This window comes from Ambystoma mexicanum, chromosome 7p (genome assembly GCF_040938575.1).
Source record: "Ambystoma mexicanum isolate Mex_15411 chromosome 7p, UKY_AmexF1_1, whole genome shotgun sequence".
Classification (NCBI taxonomy): Eukaryota; Metazoa; Chordata; class Amphibia; order Caudata; family Ambystomatidae; genus Ambystoma; species Ambystoma mexicanum.
Genome location: NC_090939.1, coordinates 532,569,886 through 532,596,226, shown reverse-complemented (window position 1 = coordinate 532,596,226; position 26,341 = coordinate 532,569,886). Strand labels below are relative to the sequence as shown.

General features: G+C 40.5%; 1 protein-coding gene across 3 annotated transcripts in view; it reads left to right on the top strand.

The window, feature by feature from the left end:
• The window catches only part of MYO16 (myosin XVI), a 3,167,675-nt gene that overhangs the window by 2,037,005 nt on the left and 1,104,329 nt on the right, over nt 1-26,341 (top strand). For all 3 annotated transcript variants that reach the window (XM_069636567.1, XM_069636564.1, XM_069636566.1), the window contains exon 20: nt 10,985-11,126. In XM_069636567.1, the coding sequence (XP_069492668.1) occupies nt 10,985-11,126 (142 nt within the window). The remainder of the gene's footprint in view (nt 1-10,984; nt 11,127-26,341) is intronic.

Below are 26,341 nucleotides of genomic sequence, written 5' to 3'. Positions count from 1 at the left end.
TGTATTGACTAAATTGGTGTAAATTCTGTTTAATGGCTAGGCATTTAAGCTGAACCATCCTTTTTATCATGAGTCAATAGAATAACCTGAAATGTTCTTGCCCAGCGTATGCAACAATGCATGGTGTTCCGCCACAAATCCTGTATAGTTGGTCGCACGGCAGCAGCGCACCCCACTGCAGCTGCAATTGTTGCAATAGAGTTTCTGTTGCATGTGAAACCCCGTTGGGCCCGTGCCACAGGTGGGCCAAGTTGGAGGCAGCCCCCCGACACCTGGACTGGAGGGTAGGGGAGTTACACTGCTCAGTGGGGGTGGGTGGTGAGGGAGGGGGAATGTATTTGGGAAAGTTATGTTAAAAATGGCAGAGGTGATGCAGCACTGCACATATCTGGTAGACAATTTTGTGACTTAGCTGATGCAGTACTAGATGCACAGAGGCGTTGTAGCTGGGATGTCCCCTGAAGAGCTGACATGGCGTTACGATTGATGTCATGGAATCTCCGTGGGATAGGCAATTTCACAAAGGCTTGTAAGATCACTGCGTATGCCCAGAGATATGGTGTAAAGATACTTATGCTGCAGGAGACCCATGCCCGAGGTCACCTTGCATCCAGCCATAAGATGGTCAAATTTATACTAAAGAAGAGCTGCATAGACCTGAAGGGCAGATATGTCATCCTACATTGCACAAATGTAAACGGTGAATACCTGATTGTGAACACATATGGCCCTAATGTGGTCTCCCCTGAAATGTTTGATACCATTGCCGCCATCCTCATGGGTAACGTAGGGGTACAGATCATCTGGGGGGTGATATGAATCCAATAGTAGATACCAGTCTGGACAGAATTGGAGCTGTGCCCATGACGTCACGTAAGACTCAGAGGTTACACATACACATGGCATTGCTTGGCACGAGAGACGTCTGGCGGGTTATCAACCCCCAGGTGCGAAAATACACATACTACTCATCGGTGCACGATAGTTCTTCCAGGATTGACCAATTCCTCACGTCGGGTGAACTAATTGGCAAAGTAGACAGTGCTCAAATACTCACCCGTACATTGTCGGACCATGCCCGTATAACATTGTCCCTTGTGTTGGGTTCCTCCCTACCTCCCTGTGCCGGATGGCTCTTCAAATCTGAGGGCCTGTTGAAGATGGTCTTCATGGCTAAGATCCTCTCAGACATAGAGACCTTCTTTGGATGCAACACACAACAGGATACGGCAATGGGCGTGCACTGGGAAGCCTTCAAAGTGTATAAAAGGGGCATGTCCATTTCCAAGGAGGCAGGAATACTAAAAGTAATAAGGAATGACCTGCACCACTCTGAGACTAAACTTAATAATTTCGAACAGGAATGCACAACATCAGCTACCCCTGCTTAATAAGCACAGATAAGGGAAGAACTGGGGTTTTTTAAATCACACGCCCTGCATGAAATACTCTTTTTTTCTCACCCATGTGCAGCTAGGAAATATGGGGAAGGCGAAAGGACACTGGCTAGATTGGTCCATGCCGAAGGGGGCCATTCCCAGATCAAGAGTATCAAGCATGCACAAGGTGTCCGGAAATGGACGGACCAGCAGATATTAGAGGTTTTCACACAATTCTACACTAAACTGTACACCCCACACCAAGAACATGATATAAAAGATATACGCGAGTTTCTTGACCAGGTCCCCATGACGTGCATATCCCAAGCAAATAAAGACCAGCTACACAACCCGATTACGCTAGACAAAATTGTTAATGTTATCACAGACCTGCCGAAGGGCAAGGCCCCCGGACTCGATGGTCTTATCTCAGAATTCTATCAGGAGCATATGGTGCTCCTGGCGCCCAGATTACTGGAGGTCTGGATTGAATCACTCTGGGAGTCCACTCTCCCCCCTTTGCTGTGGAAGGCAATTATAACTATTCTTCTTAAGCCTGGTAAACCTAGTGACGACTGTGGATCCTACAGGCCTCTGTTGCTAATGAACTTAGACACGAAGATATTTGCCAAAATTATAGCTAACAGATTCTTGCCGATCATTCCATATCTGGTGCATGAAGACCAGGGTGGCTTTGTACCCGGGTGGTCGACTGCAATCAATATTATGTGTCTCTTTAATGTCATGTCTAGGATTGATCAAAATATAGAGGCCGTGGCAGTCACACTGGACGCCCAGAAGGCCTTTGACATGGTCTCATGGCGCTACATGTGGGAGGTCCTGTGAAAATGGGGATGGGTCCAAATATGATATGATACATCAAGTTACTGTACACGTGCCCCACAGCTAGGATCCTGGTCAACTCCTTGACATCTGCATCTTTCGCACTACTTAGGAGCACCCGACAGGTCTGCCCATTCTCTCCTATTCTCTTCACATTGGTTATTGAGCCAACGGCAGATAATGTTAGAGCGCGACATGCCCGCAAAGGAATAAGGTTAAAGGACACCCCTGAGATAATATCCCTCTATGCAGATGATGTACTGCTTTATGTCAGGTGTCCTGCTACTCACCGGGACCCCAAACCTGAGTGACATAACGTGATCAGGCACCTTTTCCGGCTTCACAATAAACGACTCCAAATCTGAGATATTTCCGCTCACGAACATAAATCAACAGCCCATGTGCGAGTACCCTTTGCGTTGGTACCCGGGAGGAATCAAATATTTGGGGTCCAAGTCTCCTTATCTAAACCGACCCTGCTGGCTGAGAACTATCCCACTACTGCACAATACACTGAATCCAAAATAACGAGATGGCGCTCCCTCCCACTTTCACTAGCGGGGAAACTCTTATTGGTAAAGATGGTTCTGGTCCCCAAACTGATCTATTTTTTGCGAACGTACCAGTTTGGCCATGGAAACAATACTTTGACAGGCTACACAAATTGTGCGCACAGTTCCTGTGGCATGCCGGTGTGGTCCGTAAAAAGTGGATACACATGACTTTGCCTTATGAGAGGGACGGCTTCACTGCCCCCAACCTTGTATTATATTCTATAGCAGCACAAGCTCAATATGCCACATACTGGTACCTGAGGTTATTTGCTCCACCTCATGTTAAATTAGAAAGACTTGCAGCGGCCAAAGTAAACACCATGGCACTAATCTGTCATTGCAACTACAAGGTAGACTCTCCTTCTGACCCCGTTGCAACCGCCCTGCTGGCATGGAATCGGCTATTATGTCTAACCTCAGACCCACGCCCCTATTACAAATGGCTTGCCATCTGTGGATTCCCTGGGCTTGAGCCCATGCACGATAAACTTCTGACCCAGCCCTGGCTAACACTGGGATACCAAACTTTGACCGACCTGTTCCCTGAAGGGAAGTTCATCACTCCCCAAGGGTGGTGCTCTGGTCACTCTAGATCGGCAGTAGAGATGCTGCAATACTACAGACACTGGGCGTGGTTTGGACCATGTGGTCATCCTACCGAATGAACCCCCTGATATGCCAGAAATAGGCTACATAGCTAATTCGGGTGATGGCCGCGTTGTGGTCTCTTCCCTGTACAAAATGCTGCTAGAAAAATTCCGGACCAATCCCTTACTGCACGTGATGAATGGGCAGAAGAACTAGGGACCAAGGTCTCTGATGACACATGGAAGAAACTGTGCTCTCACACACGCCCAGATTACCTCAACGTCAGGTTTCGCTGTATTCAGTACAAATTACTAAACAGGGTATGTTATACCCCACATAAAATTGCCAAGTTTACTGGAAACCGTGCACAGGCCTGTGCAAGGTGCCCTATTGAAGGTGCTGACCATATGCACATGTTTTGGACCTGTGCCAAATTTAGCGGATTCTGGGATGAGGTCCTACGGGCTCTCTCTGATATTGTTGGTACCACGTTTGAACCAGACCCGTTTGGTGTTCTATTTGGAGTATGGAGGAGCGACAGTGTTAAGAAATTGTCTAAATTTCTAAATGTCAGTTGTATGGTGCTAAGAAATGTGTGTTGCAATGTTGGAAGGGCCCCCCACCTTTGATATGTGGCTGAAGACATTCACCTGGACTCAGACTTGACAAGAGGAATACATCAACTCCCTCCCTACATGCTCCCGCCCCAAAAGTGTCTGGTCTGCATTTTGTGCCTACATAATCAGGCTGTCCGGTGGTAACTCAGAACCACCCTCACTGGGAGCCCCACAAGGGTAACCCATAAAGCCAGAGCATCATGTAATGCTGAGCTTTGTCCAGCATATTCAGGATCGATTGTATGTGTTGACTGCCACTGTGTAATGTGAACTGTATCCACCTAATTGTATGGAAAATTCTCACTAACTGTGTAGGTTGTAAACTTCTGCCTATAAATAAAAGTTAAAAAAAATAAATTAAAAAAAGGAATGTTGGTGCCTTAAGTGCGATTAGATCAAGAGATATAGATACAGTTAAGATCAAAAAGAACTACAAAAGAGATACAGCTGATATATATAGCCCATCACTAACAGTGAGATGCCAAATATGGTCAGAAAGGGAAAATATTGAGGCCCAGGTACTCGAGATTCAAATTAGAAAAGAACTCGCCAATAAAAGTGATCAAAGTTTGCAAAACAGAAAAATACAGGGAGCAATCACCATCATGAAAGGAGCAAGGTGATGCCTTGATAATAAATTGTGAAGGTACAATGGGCAATATGAGGAGAGATGTATATTATAATAATGAGAAGCCCAAAATAACAGAAACAAAATCAGCTAAGTGGTCTTGGTTGACAAGATCCAAACTGGAAACCAACGACAAAAGAAATAATTAGCAAATAGAGGCACCTGAGAAGAAACAATTTACCATTGGTATTTGGAACACCAGATGTCATTTGCATATAATGATTCCTGATAAAGCGAATGTATTGAGCAATTTTGATCTTATCCTTTTACAGGAAACGTGGTTGCTTGAAGCACTGACATGGCCAAATGGGCAAATCTGTTGGGTTCCGGCAATAAAACAAAGCAAAGGTAGACCCATGATAGGCCTAATTGCGGCCCTAAAAATGTCTTCTAGCGGAATAATAACAGACTGGATAAACCCCCACCCTAGATTACAACTAGTTAAATATGACATTTCTAAACTACCTATGATGATGGCCATCTTAAACACTTTTTGGAACACTTCCAGAATCACTGATGATAAATTCATCTCACTTGTCACAGAGCAAAGGGACGAAATAGACAGAGACACCGCTATTGATATCCCAATAATTGCTGGCGACCTCAATACTCATTGTATCAATAATAGCAATAGATTGTCAACTAACAGGGCCAAAAAATGGCTTAGACTAATGGAACAACGAAATATGGTCATGTTAAATGGCTGCTTTAAGGGATATGTTCCTCGAATGGTGACATGGAAACAAGGTGAATCAGCTGCAATTATTGATTGTTTTTGTCACAAGAGAAGCATTAGAGACGATAAAGGATTTTAAACTATTACCATCAGACCTCAGTGATCATAATATATTAGAGATTGATTTCTCCTTGGCGATTAAACAAACAAAACAAGGTTTCGGTGGCCATGACATTAATGTAAATCAGGGCCTGAATCAAATAAAATGGACCGAGTTTAGATTAAATAAACTAATGGATGATTTGAAAATGTCCCCTGAGAAATCATATGTAGAGCTGTTACGCCAATTTGATAAAGCGGATAATCACAATAATTATCCTAAGAGAAGCAAGGTAACATCCTATGACCCAATAATACAAGATAAAAAAAGGGAAAAAAGGAAAGCTATTAGAAAAATTAAAATGGAAGGACAGCCCGATTACAAAGACAAGATGAGGATAATAAAGAATAAATAACAAACTTTTATGAAGCAATATCAAATGCAAGAAAAACAAAACAATTAGACAGCGAAACAATAAGATATGATAAGGCATTTGTAACGCGCCTATACACAAGTGTTTCAAGGCTAAGCAAATTGAGTGCCCAAATATGGTCATTAGTAAAATAGGGAGCTAGGAAAACGACATACCAATAATATTAACCCGTTAGGAGAAGAAGGATGGATAGAACATTTCACAAAACTGACGAATGGAGATGGCTACTCCAGGAGTCTGTGCTAACAATCAAAAACATCTAGATATTGAAGCAGACACTGTAGAGGCAATTATAAAAGAATGAAGTGCATCGAGGGCCCCAGGGCCAGATGGCATATCCAATGCGACACTTAAATTAAATCCTTTAAAATAGTCTTTGATCTTGCATCAAATATATTTAAAAATCCAGAGAACCAGTGAAATACCTGTGACATGGAAACAATCTATTATTTTTCCGGTCTTCAAAAAGGGAAAAAGGATGGATCCTGCTAACTACAGGCCATTAGCTATGATGGATTCAGCGAGTAAGATCTATGCAAACATAATATTGACAACTCTAAATAAGTGGCTACGAGATCTAGATAACAATCAAGCAGGTTTTGAGACCGGAATTGGGACAGCTCCAAACCTGCACATACTACAGGCTTTAAAAAATCAAGCGGTGAAAACAAAGAGACCAGTATTTCCAGCATTCATAGACTACAAGCTAGGATTTGACACAGTATCCAGACCACTATTGTGGAAGAAACTTAAAACAGCAGGCTACCCGAGTCACTTGCTCAGAGCCATACAACAACTTTATAATGGAACCTCTGTGAAAATTAAGCTAAACAGAGAGGGTTTACTAACTAAAGAGATTGAGACCAATATAGGATTGAAGCAAGGGTGTTTGTTAGCCTCCATCCTCTTCAATTTCTAAATTAGAGAGATATATCTTTATTTTAACAAGATCAGGTCGTTTCTGCCCAAATTAAATCATTGTCCTATAAAATACATGTTATATGCTGATGACTTGATCGTAATAGATCAAACTCCCGCATGACCAGCAAGAATGCTTTCAGCTTTTGAAGACTGTGCTGAAGAGAATGACCTCGAAATCAATAAAAAAAAATCAAACATCAGGATTGTGGGAAACAAGAGTGCAATAATAAATACATATAAATGGTGACTCATTGGAGTAGCGATCGGAGTCGTAAAACAGTATAAATATCTAGGAATTAGTCCAACTGACATGCCCTATAGAGAAGATCTAGCGGAGAAAATGACATTCTGTGCTTGCAAACAAAATTAATACAGCAGAAATATGGCAAATGTACCTCTGCAGTAATTATCACGTACTAACGACAAAAGGTAGTTCCTGCCGTAATATATGGAGCCTCGAGTAAAGATGATAAAAATTGACCAAACTGGGAATATCTTTTAGGTAGATATTGGAAAGCATTATTGAAACTACCAAAAAGATTTCCAATGGTGGTGATGCGCTATGAGTTCAGACTCATAGCCTTAAAATCTCGAGTAGAGTGGAGTTCATTTAATTTATATAGTAAATGTTAATTGTTGGCTCAATATAAAAATGCGGTAGTAGATTACATCTCAAAAGCATTTATCAAAAATGGTACCGACTTGATAAAACATGGACACAAAAATGCATAAATAATATGACAGAAGCAGGGATTAGTGAAAGACACCTACTGGAAAATCCTATGGGAGCTAAAACCAAATTCTTGAGAACAGATTGGATGGAAACAAGAACAGACAGCTTAAAGTATAAATCCTTTAAAAATGTTGATATTTCCTCATAAAAACGTTAATGAAGTAACTAGGTATATTCAAAATCATCCAAACTCGCAATACAGAGTGGAAATAATGTGGTTTAGGTTCAACTTAATACCGACCAGAATGGTAAAGGTAACATGGGCGAAAGACAAGATTGGAGAAAGTAAATGCAGATATTGTTAAAATGAGAACGTGCCAGAAACGCGGAGGCATATTATGGTAGAATGCAAAATGTTGCGATCTTTAAGATGTGAGTATTTTATGAATTTTATAAAAAATTATAAGGAAATGGATCAAGATATGTTATGGATGAGGATGTGCAATGCCCAAAACACATCACTGAATTTAGCAGTTATACAATACTTAATAACATTGGAAATAATTTCTCCATGTAGAATATATGACATGTAGTGACATAGTATGATAAGAGAAAACACATTACATTTAAGTGAACACCTGGAAACGAATATCTTAAACTTACTCACAACAGTAGCAAGTGGGAGTATTAAAAAACATGTGTCTTTCCGAGAAGTGAATAAAAGTTCTGAGCAAAGAAAACTATTTTATTATTGATATGTAAATGTTGTGAAATTGAATGATTTTAATGAAATAATATGTAATGTTGAGAGATGATGTTGATTTTATTGATTTTATTGATAAAATGTAAATGAATTTTAAACCTGTTGATAATTTGGTAAAGAATTTTTAAAAGTTGATTTTCAACTGAAACAAATAAAAAAAAAGGAAAGGAAGGAGTGGGGGCACGCAGGTGGGTAGGGCTTAGGTAAGGTGTTCAAGATCCAGTTGCACCTACTCACCAACTGCAAAGTAGAAGAGTCTGCCTGCAAGGCACGATATCTGGTGGTGGGCAGAGCAACTGACTGGCAGGGTCTGTTCACGTGACCATCAGCATCCTCAATGCTGTCTCTGAGTGGAGATGTGTGTGCAAGCGTGTGTTTGTGTCTGTGTGTGTGTGTTTTTGTTTAAGTGTTAAATTGCTATAAGCATCAAATTTAACTTGTGCAAGTCAGTGTGTACAGGTTTGCACCCATTATCTTGGCATGTCACTGCAGGTTTGGTAGGTCTTCACTATTTGATCACCTCATGGCGCCATGAGCTTCAGTGTGGAGATGGTTACTTAAGTGGCATGGGTACATAAGAGCACGTTTATATCAGCATGTAGAAGCCTTGCGTCTCCGGGTTGCACGCTGTCTTATGTAAGAGGATTTGTTGTGTTTTGCGCTTTGAAACACTTGTGTATAGGCGCGTTATAAATGCGATACCATATCATATCATAAAGATGTTTTTGTCCTGTATGGAGAGGGTGTGTGGGTGTTTCTGTGTGTATGTTTGTAGGGAGTAGTGCTGCTGTACAACATACATTTTCTCTCATGTGTGTTGGATGAACTTTATATTTATTTGGCAGTTACATGCTTTCTTCTCTTTGCCCCTTGCCTTTTCGGTTGAATAGTTATGTGGGGTGGGGTCGGTTTTCCACACAGTCGTGGATTTGTGAATGGCCATAGCCCTCCTTGCTTGTCATTTGTCATAACATTCATTTCTTGCAGGCTTATATGATACTATTGCAGGCAGCATTCATTAACCTTTGTAAACCGGGTGGTGTATGTAAAGTTCGGTGTTTTAGGGTATGTAAATGACTCTGTGTCTGTTGCATAGTGAAGGTGATTGTATGTGTAGCAAAGGCTAGCCCTGAATAACTTCCATCCACCCTAGATTACTGCACGTGTTACATGTTGTCTCAGCTGTTTATGGATGTGTGTGTGTGTACTCTCAGAAGTATGCAATTACTTTTGTTTTCTCCACCGAACATAACACACATTTGTCCTTCCACGTACTGCGCAGGAAACGTTTTTGTTCCTTTAAAAATAAACATTTAAACTTTGGCAGATGCAATTTGCAATATGCTTGCAACGTGCACGACTTCAATTTAGGGTTTAAGTTTGGACCAACAATCTCCTACATCAAAGTTGACAGTTTGAGATATTTTGTACTAAATAGTGCATTTATTTATTTTGTATTTGAAAACATTGGTTTAAACCTTAACATAATTGCCATGAAATTTAGGATTTTCCAGAACAGGGTGGCCTAACTAATGTGAACACTTTTACATTACTTGAAAATAAAATACCTAGGGGTGGGCGAAATTACCACTGGCAAAACTAAATTGTGAAATTCACCTATTTTCTTTCCACTGGTAGAAGAGATATTTTTCTGATTGCCGCGTTTGTGCGAATTTCGTTTTTCTACCTGTAATTTCATTTTACGCATGTGTTTTCGGCAAATAAGTGGGTCAGAACATTTTGTAAACCACTAATATGCTGACATTTCGGGCAACCAATGACCATAAAATACAACGTTGAGAAGGAGAACACACGAAAGTCGATTTCAGCTATGCATTCGAAATTGACAAAGCGAGCAGATGTTGTGCAGAAATCACCAATTCTTCTGCTGAGCTATTAAAAATAACCTTATTTTTTATTTTATTATTATTGACAGGTGTGGTTACATCACTGTTACTCGAAGTGTAAACAATTCCTTTTAAATTGGTATTCTGAGAGAAGGTGAATTTGTGATTCTGTGCCATTTGAGAGATATTTTCTTTTCAAAACTGAGCAAGCATCTTGTGGCTAGCTCTATGAGAAGGGTACGATTTGGTTGCATTAAGGCTACATGTGATAACTGGGTGAAAATTGAGATATTGATTATTATTGCTTGCTCTTACTCCCTGGCACTGCCTCTACCCCAACATCCCTCTCCACTCATTACTGGGGCATGGGTGGTTTATGGTATTAAGAAAAATGCAAAGGTGAAAAAGGCGTTTGGCTCAGGTGGCAAATTGATGATCCCTAATGCGACATTTTGAATAACTGTTACAGACGCACAGACACATACATTTCTTTTAATTATACACACGTTTATGTATATTTGATTCATAATATGATATTTAATAATAATTGGTTATTTATGATAGCCAGAGGTTTCCAATCACAGACCCGTGGATTGAACCTGTGTTGTTCGGAGTCATTTTGCTTCCAACACAAGCACGTTGCCCCTGAGCTATCCTGCCGTATGATTCAGTGCTATCTATCATCCCAATTGGCAGGCACTAATATAAAGGATCGTTTTTCAGTAGTGTATTTAATGTTAAACATATGTAGGGTATGACATATTAATGGACAAACAATTTCTTTTAGGTTACAAGTTTACCATGCTTACTTTATTTACAAAAGTGCTAACTCAGAAGTGATGTTAAAATAAATTCAAAATAAGTGGTTTAACTTTCATGTGTGGTTACAAGGAAATGTAAGTGCTGCAGTGTATCTCCATTTCATCATTTGTCTATTTGCTTATCCCTTTCTTTTTTTCCAGGGGATATGATAATGAGGAGGCACACGATTGAGATTGCCCAATTTTACCGAGATCTTCTTGCAAAGTCAATCTACTGCCGTTTGTTTAGCTTTTTGGTCAACATTGCAAATTACTACCTCCAAAACCAAGATGAAAACAGCAGGTACAGTGTTGGTCAAATTACAAAATCTCTTTCCTCCCAAAAACATGAATATAATTGCTTGAACTGTGAAAAATTACCAGTCACGAATGAAGACAAACTATGATAACCTGTTCTGAGGCCTGTGGCCCAATCAGGAGAGAGTCAACCATATGTAAGCCCTCAGTACCTTTCACAGAGAGAATACTCATTTGAATATCAGTCTGACCTCGCCCACAAAAGGTCAGGCACCAATATGCTAGGCAATAATCTGTGAACAAGACTGAAACCTCAGCCCCAGACATGTGTTTCTGTTCACGTCAGCATTACCCCACACATATTTACAGGTGAACCCTCAGATGCTTCACATAAATACACAAACTATGAATAACTCTCAAGTAGCCAGTCCGGCACACTCATGAGAGTCTGAACCAGGTTTTAGGTCTCAACACCTTTCATGCGAGAGGCTAATGTACAAGAATGAAGCCCGGCCACCTGCATGGCCGCTGATTAACAAATCCATAGATGACCACACAAAGCCACTTTTTGTCAATTATCAAAAATACTGAATATATTAAGTTGCAATAGATGAAGCATGGTGCAATGTTTTTAATTTTAAAATGTTAGTAGGAAAAGTGAGAAGGTCATGGTCGTTGATGACCAGAATTCTGAAATGAAAATTATGAAAAATGTGATACCAGAAAGCAGAGGAATATCCCAGTGATGGATGGGGGAGAAGGCTCAGGTAAAGTAAGTTAAATATAAATGAAGACGTAATCAGATTGTTGTAACTAAAGTGGTTGCATAGAGACCAAATAGATAATGTTAATGGATAACACTTTGTGATCACGAGAGGTGAAACTGAAATTGAGGCTCGCAGGAGGTGTTAGTATATGACAGATTTTAGATTTAGATTGCTCATTGACACTCCACTGGTGATTTTTGAACTTGTCATTCAGCCTGTTGTGACATCCTCATGTGAGATCCTGTTTTACCAGGAATGAATATAACCAACTGCTCTAACAAATCCTTTATTAATTAAAAACAGCTAGACACTTTGTTACACTGGCACCCATATAGTGTTGAAAAGACAATATGACCTCATTACGTGCGAACGTCATTGCATTGTATTACGTACTATAATATCTCCCAAATTTGGCACTTTACAAATGTACTCCTTTATACACATTGTACTTGTTAAATCATTGCTTCAACATTTAGGTACCACTGTTCGTAACAATATGAGAAGTAAGCTTTTTTAACTCATCCTGTAAGAGGAACAAAGAAAGATTGGATACTGCATTGCACAGGTATAGATACAATGTTGACAACACATTATGAGCTAATTGCATGTATATGTTGTGATGTTGCATTACGTTCTATAACAGGCAGCCGTCTTGCTAACGTGGCTCTCAACCAACAGGTTCTTTTGTGAACATTGGACTCGGAATAAATCGGTAACCGGCTACCACATAATGCTTAGATTTTCTAATGGTAATATAACTGAATTCACTGTGTAATTTACTCGGATTTAATATGTAACTTTACACAGTTTAGCAAATCTGCTTTAGACCAGGGATCTTGATATTCACAAGAGTTGCAGAGTCATTGTATTTATGATGCTTAATCTACATCAGGGGCATTGCTAGGTTTGCAAAAGATGTCGGGCTGGAGCCCATGGCAAGTTTAGACGTCACAAAAAAACTTATCATATGAACGCACACGCCACATTTTGCTTTCGAGTGTTTAATACTGCTCCTACTCGTTTGGAATTACTGCTAGCATGCAGCTATACTACCACTCCAATGTGTGAACATTCATCCAATAGTGCTAGGTAATACAAGACAAAGAAAAGCCTATGGACAGGACAGCCAGAGACTTGCTGTGGATTGAGAAATTGTATTTACATTTAAGTAGCAACTTCAGGGAGCCACCTGTTTGCCACATTAGGCATACAGTTTCTTTGCTGTAGGTTGTTGGCCTGACAAACTGACAGCGGGTAGCTAGTGGGCTTAAAAAGTGGTGGGACATAATGAATTTAACTATGCAATGTAGCGTGTGAATGCATCGAGCGAATCTGACCTTGATGACTGGGGTACAGGGGGTTCTTCACTGTGATTTTTGTTTTGAAAAAACCTACCCAAAATCACTTCATATTTCAGCACAATATTTCCTGAATAACCAGAAAATTACGTATGTTTCTTTGTGATCTAAAGGGCTCCCTAATACTGTTCTGCTAATAAGCTGTGGCCAAGCGGCAAACAGGTGGAATACAAATACCCAATATAACATAACATACTTGTGCCCAAAGACCATCATGAGGCTTTCTTCATCAATATATGCCAGTGTTGCACCCACTATCACCTTGGCATGCCAAAGACAATTTTCTAAGTCCCCTACCGCATAATATGCAAAGGTTTTTCATGCTACTTGTGCCCAAATACCACCACAAGGCTTGCCACTCAATATACAGCACTGTTGCACCCATCATCAGCTTGGTGTGCCCAAAGACACTTTTGCGAGTCCCCAACCACATAATATGCTAGCATTGCCACTGGAAACATGTTCGATGTTACCTGTGACCAAATGCCATCATGAGGCTTGCCTGATCAATATATGTCAGTGTTAAACCCACTATCATTGTAGCATATAACCCTTGAAGGCAGTCTTTAACACTTTAAAGAAGTACTCAAAGTCTTCAAATAACTGGGCCCGCAGTTCATATAAACAAATAGGCCTGGTGTCTTAACAGCCCATCATGCTATGCTGCTGCACTCCATTGATCATCGTGACAAGGATGCATAACACTATCCCACAAAGACCAATTTCTCTTATGCACCTTTATAACACTGTGCGTTAAACACAAGCATGCAGTATATAAATGCTTCCGGAAAAGCAGAGGTTGCCAAATTAATCATCTCCCTGAACTGAGCACCATCATCTAAAAATCACAATCCCCAAATCTCCCAGAAACAAAAAGATTCACCTACCCATTATTAAACAACATACAACCAGCAACAAACTTAAAGACATACCCACCAAATCACAAATACAATACAAAAATACTTAAGGTATGACATGAAAATTATCATGCAATATGGACCCAATATTGAACACACACAGTACTTGGTATTGAAACACATTTTCTGAATGTTTAATTATTTGTGAAAAAAGATATGGTAAATATTAACATCTCAGAAATTGGTATAAACATACTGAAATCTGCATGTTACAGACAGCTCTCAACAGCAGCCACTCAACCTGCTGATCTACCCCATTAGTTTCTCTCTCCTGAGCTCCATAACATAGATGCAGGCTAAATAGTGACTGTTTGAACTCTGTTGGTCTCAGAGAGGGAGAAAGGAGGAGTTAGAGGGCGTTGCCCAGTGTGGTTTGTTAAATCAAGCAATAAAGGCCTAACTTAAAGCCCTTGGTAGGTCAATTCATTCCTTTGCATGAAACACGAGTGATGCGCCCAGTAAAGCACTTAATTCAGATTCACAAATATGATCACTCCTCTGGGATTTTATTAAACAAATATAGAATTCCTATTAGCCCCAGACTGAGGCTCGAAAATAGTTGCATACTTCACGTTCCGATTAACTTCTTTTCACTGCAGGTGCTTCAATTTAAAGCTAATAAGAGGTATCCTCTGCACTTTCTTTATAGCATAGTTCAGATGAACATGCACAAAAAATGAAGTGTAACGGTACACATTTCCAGTCACAAATTCGTCCATTGCTTGATGACCACAAGATTTCATGGCCCACATGCAAGGGTCCAGTCAGCCTGCCCTATTGTCCCTCTCCCAAGCCAAGTGATGAGTCGAAACATGAGAGCACTGCAGTACTACTCTTGCCGGGGGGTCAGGGAGCACGGGCAACATCACTTCAGCACAGTGCACTGGTGGTAAAGGCTGTGGCCGGGCTGCATTGAGCCTTGCCCCGCGCTTGCAGGCAGGCCCTGGCCCACACCCACCGTGTGAACACAATCAGGCAGCACACTTAGTAGCTACTTGTGAAATAAAGACATTCATTAATATGCCTACAGGACTTTCCTTCTCTTTCTCTGAAAAAAACAAAAGTGTGAGAGTCTGTTTGCTAGTTCTAAATTGAAATAGGGTCATAATTTTCTTTTCCCATGATAGTGCAAGCCTGGACGTGAATTTCAACCAGATCCCGCGTATTTATGATTTGTCATCACATCCCGTGTCCACTAACCATTGTGTGACAGGCATGGTATCGAGAGAGACACCGACTCATGTATTATAGTTTCAAAACCTTTATTTACTCTAATGCTTGGGTTGGTGTAATACCTTATTGGCCCTAACTCTAAAGGGATGGTTCTATCAACTGATGTTAGCACATTTCATTCTTCAGTGCTCACTTGAACCTTTCCTTTACTTTCAGGTCACTCACACCTTCTTATTCACTTTCAAGCCTTTTGCTTTCTTGACACTCTTTTAGCGGCTTTCTCTTGGGATTCCATTCACTTTCTGCTTCCTCTCTTGCTTCCCGCTTCATGACACTTTTCAAAAACTGTCTTTCTCGCTTCCCACTCCAGCTAGCCACTGGCTCCTGATTTTCTCCTGCTTACTGACTTGAAACTCACCAGGTAGCATTGCGTTTGCGAGTGGTCTCTCCGGGCATCTGGGATTAAAGTCAGGGTCTCACCACCTGCCCTTCAGACCCCATTGGGACCGGCACATGTTCCAAGAGAACAAGCACTTTTCTGCACACAGCCAGCAGGACACAGGCTTCCTTGCTCCATCACCCCGGGAGACATGGCCCCTATCCACGCTGCAGCCCCTTACAAACAATGGGCCAGCATTTTGGCATGCTGCTCTCCTCCAGATCCCCCAGTCTTCTGTCCCTGCCGCCCCCTGCTCCTTGGATTCTCTGCCTCAATCAGGATTCACAGCTCACTCTCCTGCTTGTGCAAAACCACACCTTTTATACTTAAAACAGGAGTTAAGTGGAGTCAGGTGTGAGTAGTCAGTGTTAAATAGCCAACCCTGCCTGACTCTATTAATGGGACAACCTAATGGTAGTAGGAGGCAGTCTTCCTTTTGGTTCTCAAGGTGTTTCTGGCAGGTAATCCTCACTACTCTCGCTTGCCTCTTCTTCTTCCCAGTATTAGTTGAAGATGAGGAGGGTGTTATGGAATGGGATTGAAAATATCCCATGAAGGTTGAGGAAGGGGTTTCTGATGGAAAATGGGGAGAGGGAGAATACCAGCTCTTGTCCTCGGGCACACTCCTCCCAATCTCTCTGTGACCCTCCACTCAGGTGATCCTCCCTTGCTTGTCCACCCCCCGGGGTCGGGATCCAAAAGCAATGGCCCTTCTCTGGCCACCTGAATAGAAAATCCTGGGCTACTAAGTGGGAGAACACTGTCAGGTTTCTCAGACCATCCATTCCGTAGGAACAATTTACAATATAGATAAAAATATTTACATTACCTATAAAAATCATACTATCTTAGAGTAAATCTGAATTTCCTCTGATTTATTTCTTTCTAAACTGATATCACATTGCCAAAGCATAACAATATAAACAAGTTGTGCATACACCTATGTTGATGTGCCTACTTCTTTGGAATCAGCTCAGTCTGGCATGGCAATGTGCGTCAATGCAAGCTGCTCTGCTTCCTGGGTTTGTTTCGATGGCGGTGTTGCAGCATTAAAAAGAAAGAGTTAGTACCAGAGGCTTGTCCTTGCCTACCTCAACTCTACCGTTCACCTGAGAGGGTTGCTGGCATCCTTGAAACACAATGTAGTCTTCACTTGTGGCATCTGGCTTTCTCCACATGTCTCTCGTGGCCTTTCTAAGGCAACAACCTCCTGTAAGGAACTCTTGGAGGTTTCGACCCGCTGCTTTCGCCCCTTGGTCCTTCGCTCAGCTCCAATAGGTTTGCATGTTCCCCAGAAGTCATGCTCATACTCGTGTTCTGCCTTGCTCAGAGTGTCTCCTTAGAGTGTGTCTTTAAGGTTGAGGAGAGTTAATTGGTATCAGGTGTATGTACTTGTGCCTGACCCGGTTAACAGGACATGTCCACTACAATGAATGAGAGTTAGTCTTGTTCCTTTCAGTCACCTTCTTCCTCGGCCCAGTGTTTGTGTAAAAAGGGGGGGGAGGGTTGGGACTTCGGAATATCCTAAAAAATAGGATAGGATGGATGAACAAAAAAGGGGAATACCAAGTCTCACCGTTGGTTACTCACCCCCACTCCCTGAAGACCCCTCACGCAGGTGATCCTCCGGCAGTGCTCTACCCTCAGGAACTGGATCCAAAAGAGATGGCCTTATCCGGCCACCTGGATGACAGGTCCCAGATGGGTGGGACACTCTTTGGTTTCTCACAGAGGTGTATGGGGGTTTAGAGGAAGATTTTTTTATCAGGGGTTTCGATCAAGGTATTCATTCAGAAAGAAGATGGCGAAAGGAGATTGGAGAGGGGAGAACAGAGGTGGGGAGATAAGATAACAGAACATTTAGAAGTGAATCATCAGGAAGAGGATGAGAAAATATATCAGGAGGTAGTTCAAGAATAACATGAGGTATGTTGGGAAATTGGAAAAGTTCGAACTTTGTGGCCATATCACTGACTGGGGGTTGGACATGTCCTCATTGTCATTCCTGTAACTTTCACAAATTGCTACAAATATTACAATAATTATGGTAAATAGGATACATGTTACATGTAGGTTACTTTGTGTTATTTAGTGTAGAGAGGATACATTTGTAGATATGCATGGGTGCAGAACATAACGATGAAACATTGTCACAGGGAGGGCCCCTCAACACTCAGATGAAGCAGGCAATCAATATATGCATGTGGAGTTTAGCTGTATGAATGGTGGTCAGGAGAGGATATCATAATAGGTATAAAATGCACACATAATGGTATACATGTATGGGAAGTATTTTTCGAAATGAAGTTAAAGATATTAAATATATGAGGTGTGGTTGCTTCATTTATCAGGGGTATTTTCACAATTATGGCAAGGGCCCGCCAGTAGTCAGGGAACAGGTTTCGTAAGCTGGTTTGCAGATGGCTCAAATGCTGGAGGGTGAAGGAAGATATGATCTCTGCTAAACAGGTGAGTTCATTGTTGTAGGGGATACACAGTTATGAAACGCGCTGGGTTGTTTAAACAGATGGCTTCACCCTAGACACTTACAGTGATCAGTAGTAATTCATTTCAGGAGAGCCATTGTGTTGTCAGAGAGTGGGCCAAACTAATGTGAATAGGAAGGGTCAATGGTCTTAAAATTCAGACACCGGACAGGTTTGGGCAATGCGGTTAGCAAACACGAATAGGTCAAAGGAAATCTATGTGTCTTTCTCTCATCTTCATGTGCTTAGGTATTTTTAGGGCAGGTCTGTGTGTGTCATTAATAGGAATTCTGTTATTTTGTAACTAAGAGGCAAGGCTGCCACCAAACATGGAGAGGTTTTTGGGAAGGGGTGTGTTTAAAATTTAAACCTTGTTGTTATAAGTCTTAGGGGACTGTGTTATGATGTTTGTGTCCAATGAACTTTGTGGGTTTTAGATTTCTCTGTACAGGGCAACCAATCATGTGTGAGGGGTGCCTTTGCAACTGTATGGGGGGTTGTATTAACTTTTGCAAATTGTATATAATATGTGTTTGTTGTGTGGTTCAAGGAGAGCTGGGTTAGTGTGACTGTTAGATGTCATCTAAGCCCCCTCCCAGCTGTTGCACAATAAACTTGCTTGATGGACAAAAGGCACACTTACTCATTTTAGAGGTGGCCATCATTTGGTTGAAGGGGCGTAGCTAAAGGTCCACACCTACAGGTTGTAGAAGAAGAACATTTGATTGGGTTGGGCAGAGACATTGTGAGATATTTGGAGAATCAAAGAATGAGTTGGCATGAGAGAAGCATCAGGAGGGGTTTCGGAAAAGACACCAGGAGCTGGAATGAGAAAAATGTCAGGATGTAGTTGGGAATATACATTGGACGGTAGTTGGACAAGAACAATAGAGGGTGATAGGAGTAAAACCACAGTGGGTGGTTGGGAAAAGACCTGAGGAGCTGGTTGGAGAAGAACAGCAGGAGGTTGTTTGGGACAGAAAAAGGGGTGGGTTAGGAGAGAGACATTAGAAGATAGTTGGGCAAAACACCAGGAGAGTACTGGAGAAAGACAGCAGGATATCCTCGGAAAAAAATATCTGGCAGAAGTTGGGAAGCAAACAAATAGACGAAGGGAGGGAAAGTGCTTAGCTTGAGAGAGTAGGAGGTAATGAGGGGGCATGCTAAACCTGAGGCGGTTGTGGAACTGAGACCATGATTCAATGGAGTCAAACCCAGAGTAGATGGAGGAACAAGTATGTCGGATATTGTTGAGGAATAACAGGATTAGATTAGAATTGGAGATGAGGTGAAGAGAGTTGAAATCAAGGTACAGGGACAGGCATTTGATAAGACTCTATTCAGCACCCTCTGTGAAAACTAGACTAAGTAAACCAACTTGATTCTTTCTTCTGTGATGAAATCTACGAGGGGGTCCTATTTCTGCAAGTTGTGACAAAAAGCCAACAATGAACATAGGAGCTTTCGGGAGGGTGGGCGTGGTTCTATCCCAACAGCAACCAAATCAAAGCGAGAGGAACCATAGAGATATACAAAGACGGTGAGTGATGGGGAAGTACCCTAAGATCATATTTCAAGACCACTGATGATAGATGGAAACTTTTGTTTCTTACATAGCACTTTGGACTGAGAAAGCTCTTCTACAAGCGAGAGGGAACATGTCTTGTCTTTCTTTCTAATGAAGCTCTTAAGAAAAATGTATCTTGAACATTCCCATGTGACTGACTTTTTGTTGGGAATGCTATTTATTTTGGGAGAGTTTGTTTGAAAAACATATTGAGAGAAGTAAGAGTGACATGCCTAAGTGGATCTTCATGGGAGAAGGAACTTGTGTGGAATTCTGGCAATAACACGATCCTTAAGAACCATAAAAGACACCTTGATCACACATATAATGCTTAGTCTTTCTGTTGATCAATCGCCATGATAGGATAGTTCTAATTAGAGTTCAAACTGTAAGAGATGTAAACAAACCCCAATAAGAATATCTAAGTGAACTATCCGATTATTTACCTTTAAGTCCTTGAGTCTGCTAGAACTCACCATAACATACCTACAAGATAAGCAGAATTGAATACCTAAATGTAGCTTAAAGTGTGCTATAGGCTATACTGCAACTATGTACTGGCATGTAGCAAAGTGAAGCATCACACTAAGGGCTCTATAAAATGTAACAATTAGTGTAAGTCCATGATGTACAATGAAAAATTGCAGGAATTCAAACTGCCCTTGAGAAACAATATTTGCATTAAAAGGTATTATTGGTAGAATAATATCTGTGCATTTAGAGAGACACCACTTACTTAAAAACTCATGTATGATACATGAAAGTGCCTATAGAAAATATTGAATTAAGCATGTGCTGGTTTGTGTCCTCCACTGCATCAAAGAACAAGAACAAGAACTGATAATCCCACACACATCTACACTTGGGCTATAAAGATATTCTGCTTTGCCCCAGAGATGATTATAATGATTATTATTACTTTTCTTGTAGAGTGCAACATGCCCAGGCCTCAGTGTGCACGGTGAACAAATAACAAAAACAAACTAAGGCAGGCTAAGTCAAATGTTGTGAAGGAGGGGACGGGACTCCTATTAGACCTTGGAATTAGAAATATGCATTTTTACTGCCTTTATAAAGTTAGACAAGCATGGTATCTTACTCGAACCTTGGAGAAGCAAGTTCCAGAGAGAGGGAGCACATACATTGAAACTTGTTCCCCCAAAACTTTTAACTTATGTTGTGGGCTAATAAGCTTGTTAATGCCATTTGAGAGTATGTTTCTCAATTCAGGTGCCTGTTGTATGCGCTTTTCGAGGTATTCTGGTGCTTATCCTGAGATACAATTGTGGGTGAGGGTAAGAATCTTGTGTGTCATGCGATGACCAAATGGCGGCCAGTGCAAGGATCTTCTGGCTTCAGTTATATGATCTCTGCTATTTTTTCCAAGGACATATCTTACGGCACCATTCTAAGCCACCTGGAGTGTTTTAATATTGCTTTTGGATTTACTAAGCAGAGGCAACTGATGACATGTTAGGGGTGGTAAGGTATGGTTTGATTTGCCACAAACGTTTACTTACGTGGGCGTGGTAGGCTTTCACCTGTAAGACATGTTTCTGCATATTAAACCCAGAATCAAGATGAAGACCAAGTGTCTTAACTTGGGAGGGGATTTCAATGGAGCAGTTGGCAATTCTAAGATGGCTATATCTTGTACCCATATTTTTTCGCTGTTTAGCTAAGCCTACACGCATCAGTTCGGTTTTCTCATTATTTACTGCGTGCGAGTTAATGGCCATAAAGTTTTGGATGAGGTCGGAAACTCTGTTCACATTAGCAGTGTCAACATTGTAGTTGCCAGAAAGCTCAAACACATGCTGAGTATCATCAGCATAATTTGTGTATTTTATATCTATATCATCAAGTATGTCAAAAATAGGGCGATATTAAAAAGGGTAGGTGAAAGGCGTGCGTCTTGTGGAACGCCACATGCTAATATCTCGAGCTGTGATTGGAAACGCCCAATGGCGACCCTGGCTGATCTAAAACACAAGATGAATGACATCCAAGCTATGCTCTGCTTAGAGCAATTAATAAGTCTGCACAACCTCTCTAACTGCAGGGAATGATTTACCAAGTCAAAAGCCGCTGAAAGATCTAACAGCATCCATATAGCAATGGTTCCCTTTTCACCAATTTCAACCAAGTTGTCTCTTAGTTTTAACATTGCAGTCTCCATGCCATGCATAGCATGAAACCCAGATTGGCATACACCCAATAAGCTGTTGTCATTAATATGTTTGTATTTGAAGGTAGACAGCCCTATCAAGGACCTTGGGTAAGAATGGGACCGTCATAATAAGATGATAGTTCCCCACAACCTTGGGGTCGAGAGTTGCCTTCCTGAGAACAGGAGCAATCCAAACCCCCTGAAGGAGAAGGAGGAGTTAATGATATTGGTAAGTAAGGCAGCAAGACACTGAATACATTCCTTGACAATGGTGCTGGGCAGATGTCACCAGCACACACCGGTGGAACCGAGAAACAATGTCAAGAAGAGCATCATTAGTAAGGGGGCTGAGTAACAGATAGGAGCAGTAGTTGAAGCATTAATGGGTCAGCATCAACAGTAAGCGTAGATATGTTGTGATTAGCAAGGTCTAGGCAATGAGGTTTGATGGTATCTTGGTGAGATCTGATCTTAGTGGAGAAGCCATCTTGGATCCTCTTAAACCAATTATCACTGTCAACATGAGGACTGGTTTTACCCTCCAACTCTTTGGTAATTAGAAAAAGCTCTTCTTTCTTATCAGATTTTGCCTTGGATATTCTGCTGTTGAAATTATCCTTTTTTGCAGACAAAATGCCCTGTTTGTTGTCAGTAGCGGCAGCTTCATATTTGGCATGGGTGGAGGAGCAAGGATTGTTTATCCATATCCTCTCTTGCAACCTCTTGTTTTTTTTTTTTTTTACAATTTAAGTTGTCTAATGAAAACCAGGATTTATTACAGGTTTCAGTTTTGAGTGTTTTGACTGGAGCGAGTTTGTGGATAGCTGAAGCAGTAATGTGCATACAATTAAGAACACGATTATTCATATCATTAGTTTGAGTAAGATTTGTTAGCATAGGGTTAGTGAGTTGTTCGGAAGCCTCAGCTGTGTCTCTAGGGCGATTTCTTATTCTGATTTTATATCTAGGACTTTAATTAACCATTTGATAATGAGAAGGAAGTAGCTGATCAAAGGTTATAAGGCGGTAATCTGACATTGGGCATAGAGTAATTTCGGGAATACATGTTTGCAGGTTACAATTCACTATCTAATCAAAAGTGTGATGTGCATTATGTGTAGGTTCTGTAATTATTTTATTGAATCCAATAGCTTGCAGAGTGGAAGGCAAGGAAGCTGTGTTGTCGTCTTTGCTATTGTTATCCCATAGGTTCAAATCTCCTTAGTTTGCAGGGCAAGATTCACTATGCATTGTGTGAAGGGTTTAATCTATGGAACAGATCTCAATTTCTATTGTGTGAGTTGTTTACAGAGAAATGTGCCTGATGTGATCCTCCTCCCCCACCATGACAACCACACCCCAAAATGTGGGACAATTAACATGCTGTTTTTTAAATTTGAAAATTCTTTTTATTTGAAAAAATAAATCAAGAAATGTTCATGCAGGGGGGTTAACAAAATAATTCCCTATAATATAGGCATCATTGGCTATGAAAAAAAAAATATATGGAAAAAAACACACACTGCCTCCTATAATCTCACAAATTCATGCATTCACAATGCTTACTAACACCAAAGCATATAAACAATTCTGAATAGTTTACAAAAATGTCTTCATGCATTGAATTTGGCGAAAGCGTAAAACCATTAACCATTCTTAGAATACATTTTACAATAATGCAGTATATTTCATTTTCTCTGATAACATCATGTTTACATCAGAGAGAAATGCAGGGTTCACATATGACCTTCTTATTCACAGGGTAACTCAATTCTAAAATATTTGACATTATCGATATTTAGTTTGGACATAAATAGAATGTTTCATTGGGTTAACTTGGCTATACATATTCGACAAGCTTTGTTTGAGGCTAGAAGCTTTTATTTTTATTTTTATTTTTTGACTTATTAAAGGGGCACACACGAATGAGGTATAAAAATGAATCACAAATGTACTCTGCCTGACATTAGGAGTACACATTACACAGAAACCTTTCTTTTCTGTGCAATGCTTTTTGGAAACATGATGTTGGTTATTTAAATTGACATTATTTTCCTACCTATTCTACTGTTATGGATAGAAAACAATATGCAAGATATTTCTTTTATGTAAACTATTATTTTTCCTCACAAGCCAAGAAGTCTATGATTCCCTGAAAATCAGTGAGTCATGATGTATACCATGCAAACACATATATAATTTACTCCTGTGAAAAGTCAAATAATTAATTAGTCAATATGTTACTGTCAGAGACTAATATGCTCTGCTCAATTATAGATTGCAGGACATTATATTTTTATCTATACTTCCGCAAAGTTTCAGTTATAGACCCTGTCCCAAATTAGTGACATAGCTTGTAAACAGGTCTCCCCAAAATACTTTCAGTAGCTAGCTGGAATGTAACAATTCAGCGGACATGCATCTAAAGTCACTGGGGTTATTATAGCATTTATTTGGTGCTGGTTTGCATTTTAAAGGCCCATATAAGGTAAGGACATCAACAGTTTATGTATTTCTGCCAGAGAAGCTTTTCCTTTTTTTCGGTCCCCATGCTCCCAAATCCCTCTCAGGCAATATGGTTCCTGATGTGGAAAGAGTTATGAATGCACCTATCTCTGGAAGCTATCTACTCAAGGAGGTTTTAAATCAGCTATATCCAGGTGGAACCCCAATCAGATCTAATCTTGTATAACAGGCACCCTATTTCTGGTGTTTTCTCAAAATTCACTCAACTTCCCATTTGTTTAACTTTAAATAGTCAATAAACTCCACCCATGTTGCATAATTAGGCATGGTCATTTCTGATTCGATGGATCAGGTGACACGTTCTCTTCACATACTCACACCCACAATAATCCCCCTCTTTGTTTCAAATGGCCCAATATATGTTGGAATGTCCTAAGGGGGTGTAATTAACCATGTTTTAGACCATTGGGAATTCAATTCAAATGTGAATGAAATGTGTCTTTACATTATAATGGGGGTCATAACAAGGTTGGTGGTAGGGGTTTAATGGGGCCGGTAGAGTTGCCGGCCCTGTTAAACCCCTACCGCCGCATTACAAGGTTTGCTCGCGGGACCCGCTAACAATGGGCCCATTATTAACGTGCCCATTGTTAGCATGCCCCACATTCCCATTGAGCCCTATTGGGGATCAAATGGGAATGGGGATGTACCGGATCCGAGTTCCCTGAATGAGGAAATACCGGGCCCTCCAAGGTTGGAATGGCCCTGTACTTCCCCATTCAGGGAACCCGGACCCAGTACCCAGTAAGAGGGTAGCCATGCCGCTAATAGCAGCATGGCTACTTTCAAACTTATAATGGCCCCCAATGTCTTTTATGCTACTGTGCTGTTGAGGAGGACTATATATTCATAATCATAATGCAATTTGGATTTGTAGACATTTGTCCGGTTTCTGTAGCTAAGAGCATAATAGAATTATTTAAATATGTCAATATCTTAATAATGCATACATATTATATATACATTATGTAGTTGATCGGGCTACTTTGCTGAACTGAACAAAGGTTTTAAAGGGTAGAGCCAAAATGTATTTCATTATTGTTTGATGTTAAATGCACTTCATTTCTATATCTGTACCTTTCATGTTTAAATGAAGTTTTGAAATTAAGATACAATACATTTAACAGATATCCTGGGAACAAGGCCTTCTTTTAACATGGTGGTGTTCATAAAACAGACACACAATGAATGCATTTTCTAAGTGGTCATTACGAGCTAGCCAACTACCCTGACCTCAGTCTTTCATATTCTCTTGAAACCTGCAGGAGCACTGATTTTAATTATGTGCGATATCAGGCTTGGATTTAGTTTTTATTTTTCTTGATCATTTAAAGCATGGTCTTTTCTTCTGAGTACCCACATCTGTGTCTACTTTTTTCAGTTACTGACTTAGTCACTGATTAATGAGAAGGTCAATTTTACAGGAAATCTGCACTTTGTCTTGAGAGCTGGGCCACTGATAAACACATCCTAGGTAAACTACATTTCTGCTAAGTAGTTATTTCACAGTTACTTGTGAAAAGAAAGTAAAATGGTCTGTGCAATTCATATTGGTAGTATATGTTTAATAAATGTATGCTCTGTCAACAGGTTTAACAGAGTCTATATAAATTATGATATATCCAAACACCTCCTCACACAATAGTATAATATTGTTGTATACATCTGCATGTATTTTATAAATATGGCTGTACAAACTATCTTTGCATTAGACATTTATGTTTGAAAAAATCAAAATCGTCTCCTGCTATATGACATTTGCTTTACATAATATGTTCTATATATGCATTCAAAATGCTGTTTGTTTAATAAAATGCAATACATGTATCCAAATAGCTATGATAGCTTCTATTTCTTC